The 21,338-nt window shown below is 46.1% G+C and overlaps 2 protein-coding genes and 2 non-coding genes across 9 annotated transcripts in view; all 4 read left to right on the top strand.

The window, feature by feature from the left end:
• arid4b (AT-rich interaction domain 4B) overlaps positions 1 to 2,310 on the top strand; it is a 37,927-nt gene extending 35,617 nt beyond the window's left edge. For all 6 annotated transcript variants that reach the window (XM_068725164.1, XM_068725158.1, XM_068725149.1 and 3 more), the window contains one exon: positions 28 to 2,310. In XM_068725164.1, coding sequence (XP_068581265.1) covers positions 28 to 179 — 152 coding nt within the window. In that variant the 3' untranslated portion in view covers positions 180 to 2,310. The remainder of the gene's footprint in view (positions 1 to 27) is intronic.
• A 527-nt stretch (positions 2,311 to 2,837) lies between these two features.
• Positions 2,838 to 5,223, top strand: tomm20a (translocase of outer mitochondrial membrane 20). The gene is made up of 6 exons (XM_068725120.1): positions 2,838 to 3,025; positions 3,354 to 3,400; positions 3,488 to 3,569; positions 3,827 to 3,969; positions 4,284 to 4,358; positions 4,664 to 5,223. The coding sequence occupies exons 1-5, from the start codon at positions 2,902 to 2,904 to the stop codon at positions 4,326 to 4,328; spliced, it is 441 nt and encodes a 146-aa protein (XP_068581221.1). The 5' UTR covers positions 2,838 to 2,901; the 3' UTR covers positions 4,329 to 4,358; positions 4,664 to 5,223.
• LOC137886044 (small nucleolar RNA SNORA14) lies at positions 4,019 to 4,153 on the top strand. Its single transcript, XR_011104939.1, has one exon. It is a non-coding gene; the product is annotated as a small nucleolar RNA SNORA14 (small nucleolar RNA).
• LOC137886033 (small nucleolar RNA SNORA14) lies at positions 4,421 to 4,555 on the top strand. Its single transcript, XR_011104938.1, has one exon. It is a non-coding gene; the product is annotated as a small nucleolar RNA SNORA14 (small nucleolar RNA).
• Positions 5,224 to 21,338: the final 16,115 nt, after the last annotated feature.

Genomic DNA, 21,338 nt, shown 5'->3' with positions numbered 1-21,338 from the left:
CAAATCCTCTTTCTGTTTGTTCTGAAGGCACGGTGGCTGCTTCCTCTTCATCCTCCTCGTCCTCGTCCCCGTCCTCCAGCTCACTAACTGCGGCAGTCATGCTGACCCTGGCTGATCCGCCGGTGTCATCCTCATCCTCCTCATCTCAGAACTCTGGGGTATCCGTGGAGTGCAGGTGACAGGACGAGCCAGCGAAAAGCCACCGCACTAAGCACTTAACCAGCACCCCGGGGTCACTGCCCCCATTCCCATCCACCAGGACGGACAAGTCAACCTACATACTGTAACTACTGGGGCCCAAAAACCAGACCAGAGACAAACAAACAAAAAAAACAAGAAACAAGCACTATTTTCTATTGACAATTGTTTCCTTGGCAAGCTAATGGCACTTAAGTGCACTTTTATGAAGATTGTGTAGGGGGAAAACATTTGTCCAAACAAAAAATACAAAATTGTCTTTTACGCTCCGCTTAATTGAACATTTATAAGAATTGTTTTTTGCAAGCAATAATTGTTTCCATTTGATAAAGTTGTTATTGGTGAGGGATGATTTCCAGTGAAGAGCCCTCTGTGCTCGTAGCTCACCGCGGTACAGCCTGTGCTTGCCATGTTGTTTTTCGGCGAATCCAGAGGAGCACTGCCACATTGGCATTAAGAGCGTACGAAATGTAACTTTGACGCGTTTTCTCTGTCCACCCTTGTTAAAAAAAGGCCTTCATGTGGTTAAACCTCAAGTGGTTGACGATGCTCTTCTCGCATACAGGCATGTGGTGCTGCACATGTTTGCATTGAGTCATGTAGGTGTTGGCGGATTGGGTTTCAGACCATCATAGGTCCACTGACGGCCTCAGTGGATGAATATGGAATGATACTGTAGTGCCTTTTTGTTCTTCTCCATGGGGCACTTTGAGAAAGGGACGCACTTTTGTTTCCCCTGATCCTCTTCTCAAATCAGGAGGGTCAGCCGGAATATCGTGTCCCTTTACAAAAGACTGATGAAAGCCCTATGAGTGAGCGGGCAGTTAAGGGCTGCGTCTGACGGATAACGATGGTTTTAATCAGCGTAAGGTGATATTTAAAAAGTATAATTGTGAAAGCAGAACTCGTGTACTGGATCACCTGTAATCTACTACTGAATTCTCATCCAGGTTGGGTGCAACTGTTAAAGTTTGGCAGTATAAAATGTGCAATGATGGAGGTGGTGAATCCAATGGTCACATTACTCCAGTTCTTTAGCCTTTTTAAAAACCCATCTGCTTTATTTGATTACGTTTCCATCAGCCATTTAATCCCCTCTGTCCCGTTGTCTTCACTCTCTGGATCAAGTTAACGTGAAGGCAGCCATAGGAGGTATTTACAGCATGTACTCAGTACTGCGCAACACATGAATGAAGCTGAATCCCACATTTTGCAGTGTTTTAAACAAACATGAAGGTATTGAATTAAGTGTATTTTTGCTTCGTTAAATAAAGCAACACATTCTCTTTTGGCATCTTTCTAGTTGTACTCATGATCAAAAAAAGTTTCTCTCTCACTCATCCCTACCAAAAAGGTTTGGTTCTGTTTCCTGTACTATGACAAGATTAAAGTTAAAGATATTATAAATGTACATTTATATCATAAAGTGATGTATGTGTATACATTTCTGAAGACATCTCCAGTGTTTCCTTTGTATAGACCCCCATACTGTACGATAACCTGAAGTTACATTTTGTTTGGCACCTGTATGTAATTGTATGCTTTTGTTATACATTTGTATATTGAGAAGTGTTTTGAGTCAAGCTATTTAATATCTTGCACTGTTAATAACATGTACCTTTCTGTACAGACAGTTTTACGGTTTTAACTGCAGCTTAAGTGTAAATACTGAGGGTTACAGCATGTTTGTTCTCCCCTTTGTCCTCATGATTGTTCTCTTCTAGGAACAGATTTATTTGAGTTCATTTATGTTGTTTTGTTCTGCCTCTTTTCATAAGTTTGAATACTTTTATTTTCTTTCTTCTCTTTTTTTTTAACGTCATGTTTTGCTTTAGTTTGTATTGTTTTATTTTTCTATAGCTTGTGCTTGTAAGAAAAGAATGGTGGTTTTGGACGCGGATGAACTACTTTCCAACCTGTACATGGCCTGTATGAACCTGTATATGGAAAATAGTCTGAATCATAGATTAAGAGAAAGTAATGGAGCTTGTTGAAAAATGCTCAATAGTATTTATTAGGCTCATCTGAAGATGATCATTGTGTAATTTATTGTAAAAATGTAAGCTAAGCAGAAGCCTCTGTTTGAAATAAATGCCATAGTTTGTGAAGTATTCAGTGTGTCTCTGGGCTTCAGTGGTGGAAAGTACATTATTTGTGAAGTACAACTTTGAGGTAGTGCTACTTTACAGTTTTATTTTACTTTTACTTAATTTCTGAGTGAAAATTTTATTTTTAGCCCCATTTACTCCAGGTATTTACCCCATTACATGCATTTAACTAATGTACTGTAAGTAGTTATTTTGCTATAGTTGCATTTAAAACACATGACAAGCTTACAAAATATGATGCATCGAAGATGACCTACCCGACAGTACATACAAAGTGAACTTTAGATTTAAAAGTAGTTAAAATAAACATTAAAATGCTGCTTGCACATGAAAGCTTTCAGCATTATAACTACTTTTGCTTTTGCTACATAAAGTGCATTAAGGTAGTTTTACTTGTAACAGAGCATTTTACACTTTTGTATTTACATAATGTTTTTCTTAAAGAATAAGTTGTTTAGGGGCCCTATAGCTAAAACTGAACTACGATACATTAATGCGTCACGATGTACACACTTCCGGTCCGCACTTCCTTAGCATCGCGCTAGCTGCTAAACCGTTAGTGTGCCGCGTGCCTCGCTAATGAGTAGTCTCAGATATGATGAGCGGACAGACGACTGCGGTAGTTGTCGGGGCGTGTGGAGCCCTTTTCCTCGCATACTGTATTTATTTTGACAGAAAGCGACGGAGTGACCCTCGCTTCAAGGAAAAGCTACGCGAACGTAAGTATTTGAGCTGGAGGGAGCAGACGAAGTTAGCATTAGCATTAGCTCAATAGGCTACTTAGTACAAGCTCCCATGCGGCAAAAAAGCCACAAGGACGCAAACGCATTGATAGAGTGCTATGTTGTTTTTGGAATTACGTACAGCGTAGAAAGTGTTAACCCGTGTTATTTGCTTAATATTCCTCGGCCACGTCGCAGGATAGATAACTGACGCAAGAAACACGCGGTGACTAACGGCGTAACTTGAGACCACGTGTTTCTCGATTTGTAATGTTGCAGCAAACCGAACGTACCAGCACAGTCTAAAGCCGCTTTTGTTTCGCAGGCAGAAGAAAGCAAAACGTTTCTAGTGAAAGTTCTGGCGCGGCAAGGGTAGGACTAAATCTATTTCAGATTTTGGCGGCTCACTGGGGCCTAATTGTGCATTTCTGACACGTTTTTGTTTGTTTGACTTTGAAGTTACCTGACTTGAAGGACGCGGAAGCTGTTCAGAAATTCTTTTTGGAGGAAATCCAGGTGGGAGAGGAGCTCCTGTCACAAGGTTAGTCACGTGTCTGCTCACAGTTTACTCATGCATAAAATGTTTGCTTATGTGCATGGGGCACACTTACAAGACTCATCAAAGAGTGCTTGAGAGAGCACTGCAGCAAATAATACATACACGTGTAAATCATTCAGGGACACAGCCTGTGCTGCACTTTAACCATCTGTAACTAACCCATACCTCCTGTTTATATTCTCCTGACCCGCTTCCTATTCCTTGATTGGTTTCTAAACTTTTCCCGATCCTCATTCCAGGTGACTTTGAGAAAGGTGTGGACCACCTGACCAACGCCATTGCGGTCTGCGGTCAACCTCAGCAGCTGCTTCAGGTGCTCCAGCAGACGCTGCCACCTCCAGTCTTCCAAATGCTGCTCACCAAACTGCCCACCATCAGCCAGGTGAGTTTCCTGCACCCCCATTCAAAGTGTGTGTAGTTTTTATTTTACACAGCATCCTTAATAAACCCCCTGGTTGCTATTTGTGGTCTCTGGGACAAGAAAGGGTGCAAGATCAACCTTAGAACTTTCCAAAGCTGAGAGCCATGTGTCAGTAGCTCTTGGCTATTTCACCTCTAAGACAGAAATACTAATGTTAAAAACAGCTGGCTGTTTAATATCATGTGTGATTTAAGAAAGATCAAGTGTAGCTATTCTAGAATTTGTGCCTTCATGCACTTTTTAGCATAACCTGGAAGATGTTTTCTGTTTTTCAGCGAATCGTCGGCTCTCAGCCATTAACAGAAGATGACGTCGAATGAATGAGTGTGTGTGAGATGGAACTCTGAAAGGTGAGGATTTCCTGCATCCCCCATTTACATTTCTGTGTAATTTCCCCCACACCATTTTTGCAGAGCATCCTTAATAAACCCCCTGGTTGCTTTTTGTGGTCTCTGGGACAAGAAAGGGTGCAAGATCAACCTTAGAATTATCCAAAGCTGAGAGCCATGTGTCAGTAGCTCTTGGCTATTTCACCTCTAAGACAGAAATACTAACGTTAAAAATGACTGATTATGCGAGAACGAATAGCTTAATTCTATAATTTGGGTTTCAATATCGGCATAACCTCTGAAATATCTTATTTTCTGTTTTTCAGAGAATCTTCAGCTGTCTTTAACAGATGATGACATGGAATCAATGTGTGCAATCGCTTGTGAGATGGAGAACTGCTACTCTGTTGTCTTGATTATTTCGGACACTGGTATTTTTGCACTGTCTGGTTGTGACTGCAGTAGTGAGCCTGATGACGACAGAGCGCTACCTTTTGGACATTGGGGGACAATGATTCCCTCTATTGTGGCTCTCCGAGGTTAAATAAATGCTTCTGGGAGATGTTAAACACATTCCATCTTTCTAATCGTATTCCCATCTGTTAATTTTATACATTTTTCTCAAATGAAATGTGCTTTATTTGGGGGGAGTTTGTTGCTGATATGTATTTAATTAAAAAAAGGTATGTAAATGATTTGTTACATATTGCTGCACAGTTTAAACATGAAGTGTCTGAGTGCCTACACTAAGCAAAACATTTGTTTGTGGACTATTTTCAAGTTTTCAAAATTGTTTTTCCAATGTCAGCAAAATATTATTTTTATATTTCATCATATCTGGAAATATTTTTACGTGTAAAGTCCTACAATAAAACATGAAAACACACTAAGTTTCTTGGTTTTCACTCACCAGTAGATGGCAGTAGCAATCCACAGGAACATGTAAAGCTTTTACAGTTTGGAAATGTTGCGTAGGGGCCGTTTTTATGTGTCCGGAAAGCTGGAGATTAATGGAAATTATGTGCAAAAGTCGAGGATAAATATTCGTCAAGATTCAATAAAATTACCGCAGAAAAAAAGCTGTTAAAGAACAAGGAGGAAGGTAATAGAATGCATCCTCATGGGACTAAGGTCTAGGTACGTTAAGTGTTAACCTCCGACGCGTTAATGGATCTTTGACAGCTAATAATGTGCAGACGCTGCAGAAACACGGTTGACTTGTCATTTTGGGAGTACAGTATTTCTGTGCTCAACACATGAGCGCGTGTGAGTACATTGAGCCGCCGTCTTTATTGTGAATGGCTTTATTGTGCGTGCAGGGGAGCGAAAGTGGAGCAGGTCGTAGGGGAAGGGAGTGGGTCTGGTTTAAAGTGTCTCCTGGAAGACAAATAGAGCCGTAATTATTTTATCCCTGTCTGCTGCTGTTTTCCTAAAGGCTCTGGCCAGAGAGCAGCGCGGGCCTGGAGGTTGCCAGGAAACGAGCAGGGCGAAAAATCAGGAATGAGAAATGAAAATTGAACGGCGGCCCAGAAATGTCGAGTTAAGAGTAAATAGTAGACGGTGTTCCATTTGCCATGAACTCATGTGCTCACTCTGCAGCCTTTCCTTCAGCACTCGTGCTTATTTTGCCGTTTTGGTGGAAAAGGAGAGGCCTTCAGAGTCGTCTGGCACCGAGTGCGTGTGCAGAAGAAGTGACTCGTTGTTAATCTGTTGGAGGTCAAGCCGGCGCTGTGGTCTGCTGCTGGGGGGGGGGCAGGTTCGGACCCCCCCATATGCACCACTGGCCTGCTTCTACAAACACTGTCCCCTGCAGACTCGACCGAGCTGAGGTGTCAATGAACGATACCAGACCAGTGCCGTCTGCCGTGGAAGCGTGCCACCATAAAATAAACCAAGCAAAACCGGTCTCAACATGAAGCCATGACGTTGTGTTTTGAGTTTAGGATGACACAGCACATCTTTAGTTGTTTTTTTTAAGTCTACAACAAAGTCTGCCTTAATCCTGAGTAGACCTGCTATGTAATCAATGGGGTTCTCTTAATTTGATGTAATTCTTATTATTATTGCACCTGTGCTCTTATGAGTCTGCATGAATGGATTATGAGTCAGCTCTTCATATCTGATAAAGCCGACAGGGGAATAATAATAAAAAAAGATTTGAATAAAGAAAGTCCCTCTTGTTGTGCAGTAGGGGGAACTGTTGCTCCAGGCTGTCTGTGTGCAGACGGCCGTGCTTTTCCACTGAAGGACAACTGAATGGAGAGAGAGCTGAGAGCAAAACAGTTCCAGTTGACAGCAATAACAATGGCGGTGCCTGCAGCACAGAGACCATGTGCTCGGGAGGGGTGATTCTTTTTTCTTTTTTTTCGTTAACAGTTTGTAATCCTTTTTCCTAATGTGCTCACGATGACAGATGCGGCCTGTTCCTTCAATACAGGCGCAGGAAATAACCTGTTATTGACGGCAACATTAAAATACCAGGATCGGGCATAAGGGAGCAAACCAAACGGTCTGACTGCCACAGTGTAATCTGTTTGCACGGATTCCGATCGTATGTCAAACGTTGTATTGGGAATTTTATAATCGCTTGAGCTCCACAACTCATTACGGGAAATCGTGTCAACAAAAATGATCCACAGCAGTAATTACCCTTTTGCTGTGTTATTCCAGTTTGCAAGGCTTGAATGTCAAAAGCTCGATTACTTCGCTCTGAATACCGAGAGCTATACCGTACACATATCTGGTATCTGGGCCGTGTGGAGATGTCTGGTTCTGTGAGAGCAGCTGTGTTTGGGAGTTTTAAAGGCAGACAGAAATAACTCTGTTGTATGCGGTTGCTATGGCATCTTCACGTAACTCTGCGAAGCGGCACGCTATGCTGCACCAGCTCCGACCACTATAACCTCCCGGGGAGGTGTTTGCCTGTCCGTAGCCTGCTGATCACTGGCTGCTAAGGTGGAGACGTCCACAGAGGCCCGCATGTGTTTTGGAACATGTTCTCCAGCCCGCACGATGCGCGTCAGTCTGGGCCTGATGTCATGGCTGCGGTGTGAGAGTCTGCAGCCTACTACTACTGTACGTTGTCATGGAAGAAGAGGGCAGACTGGTGAGCAATATGAGTCGCGTCTATAATAAAGACCGCCGCTCTCTTCCGCACTGCCACTTGTGTGCACGGCAGCAACACGGCGTATTAATTACCCAGGGGGGGTGAAGAAGAAACATTTCCATGGCACCTCCTTAAAATAAAGCAGCACTGTACGTGCTCAGAGTATTAACTTCCACACAAATGACCCATTTTTCCATCTCAAAGGACCGGTGGAAAAAAAAGGGAAGGGGTGGAATGGGATGTTGGGGGGGGCAACAGTGGAGCCAATCACGTGACTCTGAAGCAGGCTACAAATCCTGGCGGAGTTCTCGCTGTGTCTTATTGTCAACTGTTTTTTTTGTTTTCCATTTCTCAGCTGCTCTCCCCTCGGTAACTCTGCTGCCCTTCCTCCATGCAGGTTTCTTCCTTCCTCTGTGTAAAAGCCAGCCTGTCTATTCATCTCTGTTGTTTACATTCCCAGTGAGTGTGAGCTGCAGGGTGTGGACAGACGACCCCCCCCCCCACCACCATCACCAACACCCTCTAATGTCATCCCCACCCAGCCTCCACCTATCTCCTCATCACCAGATTCCTGATAAGGCGGAAATTCAATAGCACTACTCTGCCCGAGAACAGTGAGTGCGTCACGTGACCTGTGTGGATTCCTGTTTACGTTGTGTGCTTTTCATATCCCCCCCACCCCCCCCCCCCCCTGTCTGGTAACAAGCCTCTCTCTTGGAGCTGAATTTGTCATGAAGTGAGACAAAGAGGATGACGGCGGCACGGCTGAGCGGGAGAAGAAGAAGAAGAAGAAGAAGAAGAAGAAGAAAAAAACATATCTCGCTCAGCTTCGGTTCTCATCCTGTCATCTGTCATCAGTGTTATCGCTGCAATCTAGGCTAGGAGTGAAACTAGAAGAGGGAAGTGACACGTACACTGAGCAGGAGGGTGAAGAAAGGGTTAACTAAGCAGACTGTGTGCACAGTTATTTCTCGCCCTACCCCCTCCCCCTCTCGCTCTCTCTGATCTGCCTTCCTGTCTCACAGGCAGTGCAGAGGCTTTGAAAATCATGAGAGAGTCAGACAGGCTTGTTTTGCATACTGTAGGTCTCCTGCATTGACTTGTAGCAAATCCCTGCCCTCGGGAGGCATGTCAGAGGGGATTAATGGGAGGGCTGGGGCCCTCACACAGTTTCCCATTGTCGCAGCCCAGTCCTGCACTGTATTCTCATCCCTGCAGAGTGAGAAAAGAGCGAGCAGGTGGGGTGGTGCTGGTGGAGGGAGGGGAGGGTTGAGCAGCGGTGTTATTTCCCTCTGCCCTGATTCTTTTGAGCTGAGCTGAAGGGAGGGGAGTGTAAATAATGTATTTGGAGCTGCGGGGTACAGGGAGCTGGAGCTTGACCGAGCTCGGCGCAGGGAAAGGGAACGGTTGAGCGGCCATGCTGCTGTTGCACAGGAAGCTGGATGCTGGGGGGTGGGGGAGGGGAGCAGAGGAAGAACTGTACGAGCTACAACAACCCTGCTGTGGTGTTCTGGGGAATGTGGGGGCCCTCCGCAAGAATGTAGCAATCCTCTACTTCCGCTTAGTGCTCTCAGTGTTACCAAGACAAATAGTTTGCTGCAGCAGACTTCCATTAAGAAGGCAACGTTAATAAATGTGGGTAATGTGATTTCACAACAGGCCTGGGGCTGGGTGGGAGTCAAATGGAGCAAAGTTTGCGTCCTCCAGTTTGCAGGACAAGACAATAGTCTGATTCATCTCAGTTAGTTTCCACATAGTGATCTAGACTGAAATGTTCTTTCTCAGTCAGTTAGCTTAGCTTAGCATAAAGATTGGAAACGGGAAGAAACCGCTAGCCTCTGTTTGAAGGTTACAAAATGCACCATCATACAGAAAGCGAAACAAGTTTTCACATTGCATCCTTTGTGTTTATTTGCCCCAAAAAGCAAATGTACAACCGAAAAGACGTTCGATCGCGACCTCCGACTGCACCGAAACTCCATTGGTCTCTCTGTTTATTAAGCAGATTCCTACGTGCTAACTCTTTCACTCAAGTTAAAACATTAGCAGCTTGCACGGATGCGTCAATTTGTGCCGCCTCAGGATAATTTGCGTCTAATCGTGTCTGTCCATTGACTGTATGCATTTATATCCGCCTCTAGAATTTGCTTTGTGTTCTGTATGAACACACACTTAAGTTCACAAATTAACAAGGTAAACAAAGTGCTAAAATGCCAATTTTTATGGGGGTTGTGTGTGTCTGTGTGCTGTTCCCAAATGTTGAGCGCCTGGTGCTGGTAGACCAACTTTGCTACCTTTGGGCAGAGCCTGGCTAGCTGTTTTCTAGTCTTTATGCTAAGCTAACTTCATAGTTGGCGTACCGACATATAGTGTGGTATAGCTCTTCTCATTTAACTTTCATTAAGGATGCGAATAATTGTATTTTCCAAAAAGTCGTTCATTTCCTTTATGTCTCCCCTCCTTCAGCGTGCCTCGATTTGAGTGTGATGAAACCGTTCACTTGCACTATTATACCATCAGCCGTTGATTTTTCTCCTTATCTTCCCGTGTCATTCTCTTCTCTCTCTCCCCTTGCGCTCCCATGCCTTTTTTCTTTCTCTCACACCTGCTGGGTTTTATGGCAACGATAAAGGGGAGCTTAACCTTGAAGCACAATAGAACAACTCCCACAACTACAATCTACTAAAAAAAAAACCAAGAAAAACAAAAGGTGGCTTCTGCTCTCCTTTTCACGCGATGTAACCTTGCTGTAACTTTTGCATTTTATCATCTTTTCTTGGGCTCGCAGAACTCTGTTGCCGTATCACCCAGCGCGGCTCGGCAGCTACAACCCACTCGTTCACCCGAGAACTACAAAGTGCGTTTGACGCCTTGCATCTTGTGTAACCACGGTCTTTGAAGACTTTGGCTTTGAGCTCTGTGTCTCATCAATTCCCTACGCAAAGCTAAATTTGAATCTGAGGCGAGCACATAAGGGGGTAGCTTATCTGCCCCACTCGTTTAATGTTATTCATTCATGCACACTATTTTTATGACAGCCTTTGCATGCAGAACTATTTTGCATTTGCCGTTGTTTATGTAACCACTTTCAGTCTGCATATGGATGTGTTTGCTTGCATGCTTGCAGATGACGGTACAGTAACTTCTTAACTTGAGGGACAGCAAGCACTGGTTGCTTTTGTAGGATGTGTGTAAAGTGACGGGGTCTCTGCATACGTTAAAGGCATAGTTTGGAATGTTCTGCATTAAAGTTAAAAGCTGTCATAGAGGACAAAAAGAAAAGAATCAATCTGATAATGGCCGTTGGTCTTTCTGGGTCATGCTTTGATGTTAATTCACGTCTCAACACGAGAAGAGAGCAGAATGTAGAAAATAGGGCGAAGCCGATATCCCCACATTTCCCGTCTATAAGCGAGGCGCACCATGAAGTGAGTGGTACTTATCACAGCAAATTCCTGACTTATTTGTCATCTGGGGCCCTGGATTTGTCACATCAAATCTGCTTTTCTCAATGAACTGGGGAGGGAGATTACAGGCTCACAGTCAGCGAGATAATAACGACGAGTCGGGCTTTTGACTCTCAAACCAAAGTCCTCAAGAGGGTGACGCGGAGAATTGAGCCACGTCGTACGCCACATCTGATTCTCACGCCAGCTTTTTTTTTTTTTTGTGTCCTTCTGGAAATATGATTCCCCTCTGCCCCCAATCCATTCGAAATACCGGTCAGCCTTGCAATTGTTCGGTGATCCTAAGCTGCCCAGCCACGCCGCTCTTTCCCATCCTTCAGCTTTTCACTCACCGCCAAATCCTCTTCAAGGCTGAGATGATCCGCCATGCAGCTGAACTCGCTATCAATACAAGACGAGAGCAGCAGCTGAAAGAACCAGTCGTTATTCTATTCTCTCTGTCTGATCACCTCACATGGCGTCCATTGGACTGATCTCACAATTTTATTCCAACACTTCACCTCTTCTATTTCAGCCCTCTGCACACACTGTTGATTTATGTCAGCAGTGAGCTCACAGTAACGTATCCCCGGTTTGCTTTGAGATTCAGCCGAGCTACATCAATATCCCCCATCTGACCTATTTTACACGAAAGCCTTGATCTCCCTCCATGTTTGTTTGGAGTCTATTTGCAGCTGCTGTGATGATTTGATATTATTGCCGAAAAAATATGAGCGATTTATGTTTGTTTTCAAACCACGGTACTACTTTCATTAGCATATAAAAGGCTTCTTTTTTTTTCATATCCTTATCTAGTTTGAGGTGTTTCTCTCCAGAAATGATTTCGCGGGGAAGAGAGAGCCAATCAGAGAGATACGTTCTTTTAGTTTCTCCCAGAAAGCCTGCATTCCTGGACTTGATTTGAATTTAATGGGCTTGTAGATGATTAATGAATCAATTATTGGATACAGCATCTGATCTCTGGGCGGCTGCAGTGGCGACCACTGACAGCTCTTCAAATTGAAAGAAGCACAATCGTTGCGGAGACTCGCGCGCTGCCAACTCAATGTGCTCCTGTAATTATAAATGCATGAAATAATTAAGAAACGGCTCCGCCGCGAGGTTCGCTACACGTCGGGTCATACGGGGTTAGCGCCAAGGGGATGGCAGTGGGCGGAGCTCGAGGACCATTGCACTTAGTCTGATAAGGACGGCAACACGGATTGAGTTAATCTTGTGGCGAGAAATGCACTGTGGGCTTTTAGCGCAGATGATGCTCAGTGTGAGGCCTCGCTCTCATATAGCTCAGTGAAAGCACCCCTCCCCCCCATCACCACCGCCATCCACACCCTATCCACCCCCCTTGCTCCATTCTTCCAGAGGGACAGCTTGTTGACATCCATTAGGAGGTTTCCCAGCATCGAGCCAGGCCAGGAAAGAGGGCTAATGATGTAATTCCCTCAGAGATGACATTAAAATGTCAAAGTGCCGCAGCTGACATCATCCATTTAGCACACATTTTCCAATAATGTACATTTGTCTTCCTTCCTCCCCCCCCTTCTCTCAGCTTCCCTTCCTAGAAACTGGAGCTTCCCACCCATCCCAGTGCCTCCAGGCTGTACTTAGGTGTGCAGCCACACGACACGATGGAGGACAGACTGGAATGAGAGGGGATATCGTCAAAGCGCGCCTCCCCCCACCGATATAAATGCCCCGCTCCACAAAGCGGTGTTTTGAACAGGCAATGTGTGTCACGTTACATTTATCTCTCCCTTCCTTTTAAGCTGCAGCTGATGCTAATTCATCTTGTCTATACAACAAAGACCCCTCACGCCCTCATTCCTCCACCTCCCTCACAATCCTTCCCTACCACATGTGGGAAATGGATGATTTTTAGGTTAGCCATCTGCATTCATCCTGTGATCCAATTTTGATTGAGAACATCTTGAGAACATCTTGTACAAAATGCATTTTCGACCTGCCTCACGCCGCGGCCCTGTGCCTTTCAACGGCGGTCAACAAACACACTGTTTTTCAGACTCGTTGTAGATTCTGAATTATATTTCTACGAGGGAGACTTGACAGCCCGCTATTCCTCAGCCCAGAGAGTGGGCAATAACGGATGCTTGAAGGCAGAGAAAGGAGACGTGAACTGGAAGCAGAGAAGGAGGGCTGCGCCTCACTTAATAATGAATCAATTGATCCCCCCCTTCCCGCAGATGATGGATCAGGTTGCCATGACGACAGATGCAGTGTTACCCAGAGCGTGGAGGAGAGGTTTGTTTCCCAGATCCATACGCTGAAGGCTGTGAGGGGATCTTGGCTGTAACTGTATGGTGACGCAAGACGTGACTAATAAAGGATGTAAAGAAATATTAAGCGGTAGATCGATGCAGCCAGATGGGGGAAACCACTGTGCAGAATCAGCAATCCATTACTTCATGTGATACCAATACCAAATCTATTTCTCTCCTTTTATTTTTGACCCTGAACGCAGGTGTAGAGATGCTGCAGCTGCATGAGATCATATTGGAAATCATTCCCACATAGATTAATCAGGGCGTTGCTTCTTTGGTGGATGTTACAGCACCGAGTGAGAGCTGAATACACATGTGGCTTTTGTTGTGCGTGTAGCGCCTGCTCCCAAAAACCAATATGTTTACCGTGTCTGCATGTGTGCGTTCTGTTGCCGAGGCAACGCGGCTGATGCTGGGTCCAGCTGGGACCATGTTGCCAAGTAACAGCTGAGTTATGAGAGTGGAGGACAGGAGCGTGGGCGTTAGGAGGGGGAGTGGGCGGAGGGAGCGTCGAGGATACGAGGACTTCTACAAAGACAGAGAGCAAAAAAGACTGGAAGCATGAGGGGGAGAAAGAAAAAAAAAAAAAAAAAGCGTTTATTTAGGTTAGGGCTCCGGATTGAAAAGATGTTTTTCATCTCACTCTGCGCCTTCCTGCCAGATAATATTAATTCTTTGGCGCATAACAAAGCAGCTCTAGTCTCTGGAAAATACACAAACAAAATAAGCCATGCCAGCAACAGAAGTGATGTGCCCCATATTAAACAGCAGCAGCTCTGATGATCCCTTTTAAGAACAGAAAATTGGAGTAATGACTGTAGCATCATGTGTGTGCTTGTGCGTTTGTGCAGAGGGCTGGCTGCACTGACCCTGCCTCTAGCATGACTACAGCCTGCAGTGACTCACAAGCAGGCAGAAATATCGGAAGCCGTCCAGCTCCAAAGCCCTCGGCTGTAAACGATGGCGTGTCCTTGTGGTTCAGCCAGGGGGCTCAGGCATGGAGCTGCAGCAAGCGGCCCGTTGTTGAGTCAGCAAAGGTTTAGCAAAGGGACAGGGGAGGTTACACCGAACTCACTCCTGAGCTCAGGTTCATGGTTGCACTGTGGAGATCCTGTAATTCATTAGGTTGTATGGTTGTTGTGATAATAGCTGGCCATTTTGATCTACACTCACAAAACCTCACCTGTGTGTGAGATGATCAAAAACAAAGGAGGATGATATGTTCTTCGCTATCCTCGTACTCCTCTGACCTGCTCACTTGCACAGATGCTCTCATGAATCATCTCGACCCAACCTTAAGTCTGCCATCGAACTCTTTCCTCTTACTCCCAACGTGATTATGCAGTTTTTACTGTCATATCAGCTTGTCTCTTCTGGCTCGAATGCTTTTGTTCGCGCTCATTAAGAACACATTTTTCTGTCTTCCCCCGACTGAGCAAGTCTGATTTGTCGCCATGGAAACTGATGGTGAAGTGCCTCGGTGCTTCATCTGGGACTAATTGTCATGCCCAAACAAACACGCATGCTCTTAGACTCACACTCGCGGCTGAAATCACAGCATTTGTCGCCCTCTTTGTTATATTATTCTCATGCTCCAGTACTTCTCAACAATAAACCTCCGACACAAAGCCCCCCCCCCCCCCCCCCCCTGAAATCCTGCGCAGGAATGAGTGAAATAGCTGAAAACAACAAACTCTACAAAACAAAACAGCTATTGAAGTTCATGGAGACGTTCCCAAGCCGCTCGATCCAATTATGCGTCATGAATTTTCAGCCTGGGAAATGTGAAATCGGACGCTCGGGCTGACACGTTCAGTCCTCGGCTAAAGGTCGCGCTAACTGACATCAAAGATCAGAGGACTGCGTGTCTTTACAGATTCATGCGGTTACAGGAATTACAGGTGGAGACAGGGTGAGCCAGAAAAACAAAAACAATGGAGCCAACGTGGCCCCATCTTTATATAACAGAGCTTGCCTGTGGCGATTGTGCAATGCGGTGCAGTTGTCTGGGCTGATGTAAACAGAGCCTCAGTGCCTCTGGAGGCTCAGCCATGTGCCTTGATGCAGCAGTTATGGGCACATGCCCTACTTTCATAAATCAGAGCTGGAGAAAAAAAAAGGAAACGGAGTGAAGGGAGAGGAGGAGGAGGAGGAGAGGAGAGGGGATGCCGAGTGAGTAGGAGAGGGAGGGAGAAAGATAGTTTTAGAGGGAAGGAGGGAGGGAAGGAGGGAGGGAGGAAGGGGGGGGGGGTGAACAAGGCTCATATTGATGTTCCAAACACAGCTGCAGGCGTCAGCTGACTAGCTGGCCTGGAAGAAGCCCCAAGCTCTGCCTCCTGCCTTTATCAGCTTACACTGTGACCTTTCTCTCTCTACTGGAATAGATCCCCCCTCTTTCTAAACCTACCCCCCCCTTCCATATCTGGCCCTTCACCACTGCCTCGATGAGTCCGGATCCCGTCTGTCCTCCATGACATCTGACTTCTGCCGGGATTTTTTGTATCTGCATGCCTCCAGAAACACTGGCTCTCTTTTCGACGCATCAGCACTTTCATTTGTCTCACATGGCTCGGTTTTCAAGCCTCTCCCCACGCTCTTACACAACTCAACATGAGGTCACTGTTACTCCTCACGTCCGCGCCCGGGGATAAAGACAGAGGGATGATGAAGGGCTCGGTTACTTTGCAAATACATGTCAGCTCAGCTGATTGGATTGTTGGGCGATGTGTGGTCCTCTCGTGTCCGATTTCTGCAAAGTGTTCCTAGAAACAAAGACAGGGAGCGAGGAGGATTTGGACACTATATGCTTATGCTGTCATGCTAGTTTTGGGCATATTTAGTCAACCTGAAGTTAGGAACAGTTCAGGGTGAGTTTGAAGCAGCAGCTGTCGCCGAGAGTCGGTCCCTGAGAGGCAGTAATCAGCAGAGGTAACTGTCAATCACAGGTCTGCATGCCTCATGGGCTTTTTCTCAGAAAGACGCCCCCTCCATACACACACACACACACACACACACACACACACACACACACACACACACACACACACACACACACACACACACACACACCTCCCCTTGATGACGCTCTTCAAGTGTTACTGGATAGTGTTTCTATGGAAGCTGTCCACCCCCACACACACACAGCAGCGCCTCCCTCCCCTCCCAACTGTTTGCAGGAAACACTCATCCTTCTCTGGAGATGTCGCTCGCGGCGGCTCATGCGCTCATAAATCCTGGGCTCCTTTCTGGGAAATGGAGGGCTTGAAAGATACATACATACATACACTCACTGGGAGTGAGGACAGGGTGGGGGGGGGGCTCAAAACATAGCTTGCCAAGTATATCTCCAACTCCTTTTTGACAGTGAAGAGGTTGGATTGAGTGTCCGCCCCCTGTGGAGGCAAATAAGGAGCATATTCTGCGCTTCCTTGGTTACTGTGTGAGAATCCGAAACACTGCGGTGTGTCTAGGCAGACCTCAGCGACACCAAAAACATCACAGGAATGAGCAGTGTTTCAGCGGTTGAAGGACAAAGACGGGCGGATGGCGCAAATAAGAGGGAAGGCGAGAGAAAGAATAGACGCGCTTAAAGGCGGCCATCGCCAGGCTTCAAATGTCAGTCAGCTCCCGGTTAGACAATGGAACGCAGCTGCTGCTGAGCTTTGAACTGCAGCTGTCCGTCTCTTGTTGGCAGTATTCGCGTGTACATGTGGTCACGGGTTGTGTTTGAACATGTGGCTGCTATAAAGTATTATAGGAAGATTAGTGTGTACAATATTCCACCGTGAGAGGGTGGATCGAGGTCACAGGGAGTTGGAGAGAGACACACGAGTAAGTGGCGAGTATGTCAGATGCTCCTGATTTAGAAACCCTCGAGCAAGAGGAAGAGATGAGGAGGGGCGGGGTGGCAAAGAGCAGCGATCAGTCTGGAGGGGGCTGTAATGGTTTGGGGGCTGAGGGTCAAAGAGGGGGAGGGAGATGAAGGACATAGCTGCGAAGGACATTTCCCCCAAAGAAGGCATTCTCATCCAATTGAAGGGCTAAGGGACGAAAGCCGGAGATGAAATTCGCCTGCTTCCCTGGGTGGGTTCGTGACTGAACCGGCCGCGGTGTCCGTCACGCCTGAAAACCCCTTCAAGTGCCTCATTATCGGCCTCATCTGTGGATCACCGGAGAACATCTCGTCCTCGTCTCGGCCGCTTTTTGATCATCATCCAGACAATGCGCCATTAGGGCCTGGGCTGATTCTCTAAAGTACAGCTCAATTACTCGAGGGGAGACTCATTAGCATATCAGAAAGCACAGGCGTGACTCTGCAAATAAAAGAACACATTAGATCACCCCCACAATATGTTTCAATTATTCATATAATGTACGAGCAAGCAGATAGAAGCGAGTCACACTTTGATTTGCATTCAGCTGAGGAAATTAACATTTCTTGAGCTCTCACTCGAACACACCGGCTCGCAGTTTTGGGAGCTTTACTCGAGCCGGCGGTGTGTGTGTGTGTGTGTCCGCCGGCTTTGTTGCACACAGGCAACTAAGTAGCCTGACAATACGCCTTAGCGTCAATATGCCTTAAATGTCACTTTTAACGCTACACCATTTTGTCACAGTAGTTAAGAGTACCACCCTGAGTGCCTAGTCAGCGCCTGCTCAACTACACAATGCAGGGCTCCTCAATTATTCATAAGAGGGAAAACACACACACATGTGGTCTCACTTTCCACGTGTGTGTGTGTGTGTGTGTGTGTGTGTGTGTGTGTGTGTGTGAGAGTCTGGAGACAGATGATAGCATTCCCCCACAACTGATGCTTCTTGTTCTGGCATTTTAGCGCAACGGGGGTGATGAAATAGCACACAGCTCAACAATGAAAATGTCAGTCAGCGCCATTCATCCTGAAAACGCCATCAACGGCCATCACCATCCGCCATGATGATAAATGAAGGCACCTCGCCCGCCCGTGCGGATCAGATGAGTCAGCAGCATGTTACAGGAATTTGGATGGAGGAGAGGCGCCAGAATATCGACTCTCCTGGTTTTTCAGCTTTGCGTGCAGCGAGGTTAAAAACACCGTACGCTTCAGCTGGAGCAGAGAGGGAGTTCCCTGAATAATATATTGGCCCTTTGATTCAACCTCCGCCTCACTATTTTATTGTTTTTTATGCATGCATGAGTAAATTCCTATGCGTGCTTGTCTGCTGCAGTGCAGGGCTCTGCGTCGCTGAGCTGTTGCATCGTACATAAAGAATGTGCGGATATGTGTGTGCGCGCGTGTCAGCCGCTGACTTTGTGTTCATTCCACAGTAAATTGATCTGGCTGCTCACTAGACTGGATGGAAAAGGGCCCGGGGGCGAGAAGTGCATACTGCATCAGCAGATGGGAGAGCCCTACTGTGTTGCCATCACATGGCATTCCTCACTCACTGGGCATGCTCAGTGGGCCACGCCCCACACACACCGCCACCCCCCTCTTCCTCCCAGGGCCTGTTTAAACCAGTCAGTCGGAGGTGGCGGTGGCGCGCTCTCTTGTTTCTCATCTGACCTTCAAAAAAAGCCAGGCGTGGAGACAGGGTAGCTTGACAAGGGAGGGAGGGAGGGTGTTTTTCTAAAAGCTCTTTGGGTAGCAGGGCTGATATGTCACTCATTATTTCCACTCTTTGCCTTTTTGCCCCCGTCGCAGCCCTCTGAGAAGCATGCAACAACCCAGTGCTGTGCACGCAGAGCTGGCAGAGGCTTCACAATAGTTAACCATCAACATGAGACAACAGAATTCAACACATCATAATCAGCTGATACTGTTAACTCTTATCGGCCACAGCTCTTAAATATGTATTATCTGAAAATACACTAATTTATGAGCAGACGTAAAAAAGGGAACCTATGTAGTGTTTACCCAAAAGGGTGAATTACAGGGAAGTGAAGTTTAGTCACTGTACGCTTCACTTGCGTAACACAAAACTTGTGCAACCCGATACAAAAATATAAATAGGAATTAATTGAAACTAATTCTACTGAAGTCTCACATCTTACGATTGAAATGGAAGCGAACAGTCAGAGGTGCAATCCTTTTTTTCTGAAAAGGTGCAAATAAATACAGGAGCTTGGTCTCTAAATTCACAGCAGCAGTCTGATATTTAAAATCTCATTCACACTATTACAGTTTGACAAACTGCTTGCAAAGATTAATATAGTTTATGTTATACCGAATGACATGCAAACATAGGAAACCACAGAACGAATAGGATATTTCGGCTTATGAGTGGCATAATTTTGTGGCCTCCTGCCCTATTGTTACGAATACACCTCATCGCTGTTATCATTGCACACTGTCTGGTGACGATGCAGAGAGCTGAATCACAGTAGAATTCCTCCATGAGTCACACGGCACAAACAGAAAGACCTTTTATTTTCTTCGTCTAAATCCGTCAGCATGGCTTTTCTACACATGCTCTCTTTGTCTTGCCACCACATTCTGCTCGTCTCTGGTCCTTCCGTCTTTGTCTGACTCGCACGGCCGGCTTCCTGTTTATGTCAGGCAAGCATCAAGCCAATCAGCTGTGAAGGCTGTGATCCTCCTCGTAGCTATTTACTACCCTGTGGTCTGTTTAAAAAAAGACTGAAAGCGAGCTAAGCTTGGTGCAGGCTGCTGAGTAAGCAGACGCGCAAAGCTCCAATCAGAGTCCACAACTGACCTGACATACATCTTTGCACTCCTGCTTGTAAAAGTGTGTGCATATGCATGTGCGTTGTTGTTTGTTTTTCTTTCTGAAGTATTCATTTATTTGCTTATCGTGTTTCTCAAAGCGCAGCAGGATCTGCACGCTGTCATTTTTTTCGTTGCCGCTGAGGACTGGAATGTGCTGCTTTGCAAGTTTTGAAGATAATGCAGCAGCATGAGGCGGCTGCGTGTAAACTTTAGATGAGGTCACGGTCCGCCGACACAGCATGCCTTGACATGAGAGGGGATTTTGTTCTGGATTCTCCCCCGGTGGTGTCATACTTTTGCTCTGTTTTTTTTCCTCTTGCCTTGTTTGCTCCGTGCACATTTCAGATCACAATTGCAGGTTATAAAAAACGGCAAGCCTTAGCTAACGGCTGTTATTATACGGTTGGAGGAAAATGCAGACTGCATTCGAGAACAACAAGAATAGACCATGTAGAGTGTGCAGGGGCCTGTACACGAGTCCCGACGGTTCACGGCGTACTATAAAAGGACAGGGAGAAAATATAATCAGGGCTTTGCCGGGGCATTTGAGTTCACTGCAGGCATTACATGAGCACTAATGCCTGATTCACCGCTGGCTCTGGCGAACATGCCTGACAATCAATGTTTACACCCCTCAATGAAAGCTGCTAGTCAGACAGTCTGATAGCTCGGCCTGGAAGTAGATTCAGGAAGTCATGAGATTTCCAGGTGGCTTGGCTTTCCTAGAATTGTTAAGCAGGGTTTTTTTTCAAAGCGGTGCCAACACACATTAAAGTGAATACACCATTCTGTAAAGAACTACGCTGATACGTTTCCTGTGCTTATTGCGCATGGCTACGTCTAAATCGCTAATCACTGAATCGCAAACCCTGACCACTTTTTCAAAAATCCGGCCCCACCGAAGCATAAATGCATAAACCTCCTCTCAAGTTCTGTTGCTCCACATCTGTAAAAAAGAAAGAAAGAAATACAACTGAGTGAAAACTAGTGGAAGAACATTCAAGCACTTGGACCTTTTCAGAGCGAGGAGGTCATCACTTGGTGTACAGAAGAAACGCATGAATAATTAATCTGTGCTGAACTCCCGCTGAACCCTCTGCACCGGCACCGAGCCGGAGATCAGCCCATGACGTTCAACACGCGCATGCACCCGGCGACCTCTGCAGAGCTCCGAACATACGAGGCAATCTGCCGTGTGGAGTACTGCATCTGTGTGAATCATTACACTGTGGTGCACCTGGCTGCAGTTAGAGAGAGGACTTCTCCTTTGATAAACCTCATGACTGCTGGGGGGGGGGGGGGGGATTGCACCCAGCCAAAAGTGGAAAGACAAATACGCAACTGCCGACCAACCGGTGCTGCAGCCGTTAAAGCTCCCGCCCTTTTGGCAGCTAAAGTGTGTGTGTGTGTGTGTGTGTGTGTGTGTGTGTGTGTGTGTGTAA

This window comes from Cebidichthys violaceus, unplaced genomic scaffold (genome assembly GCF_023349555.1).
Source record: "Cebidichthys violaceus isolate CVI_PGR_0920_01 unplaced genomic scaffold, fCebVio1.0.p SCAF_10, whole genome shotgun sequence".
In the NCBI taxonomy this organism is placed as follows: Eukaryota; Metazoa; Chordata; class Actinopteri; order Perciformes; family Stichaeidae; genus Cebidichthys; species Cebidichthys violaceus.
This window is presented reverse-complemented; position numbering and strand designations above follow the sequence as displayed.

Bases quoted from the DNA above. Each gene is read 5' to 3' on its own strand.
- tomm20a (XM_068725120.1), top strand. From the start codon at position 2,902: ATGATGAGCGGACAGACGACTGCGGTAGTTGTCGGGGCGTGTGGAGCC. The intron at 3,026-3,353 runs GTAAGTATTTGA...TTTGTTTCGCAG, and splicing joins CAAGGAAAAGCTACGCGAAC to GCAGAAGAAAGCAAAACGTT. The intron at 3,401-3,487 runs GTAGGACTAAAT...TTGACTTTGAAG, and splicing joins AAAGTTCTGGCGCGGCAAGG to TTACCTGACTTGAAGGACGC.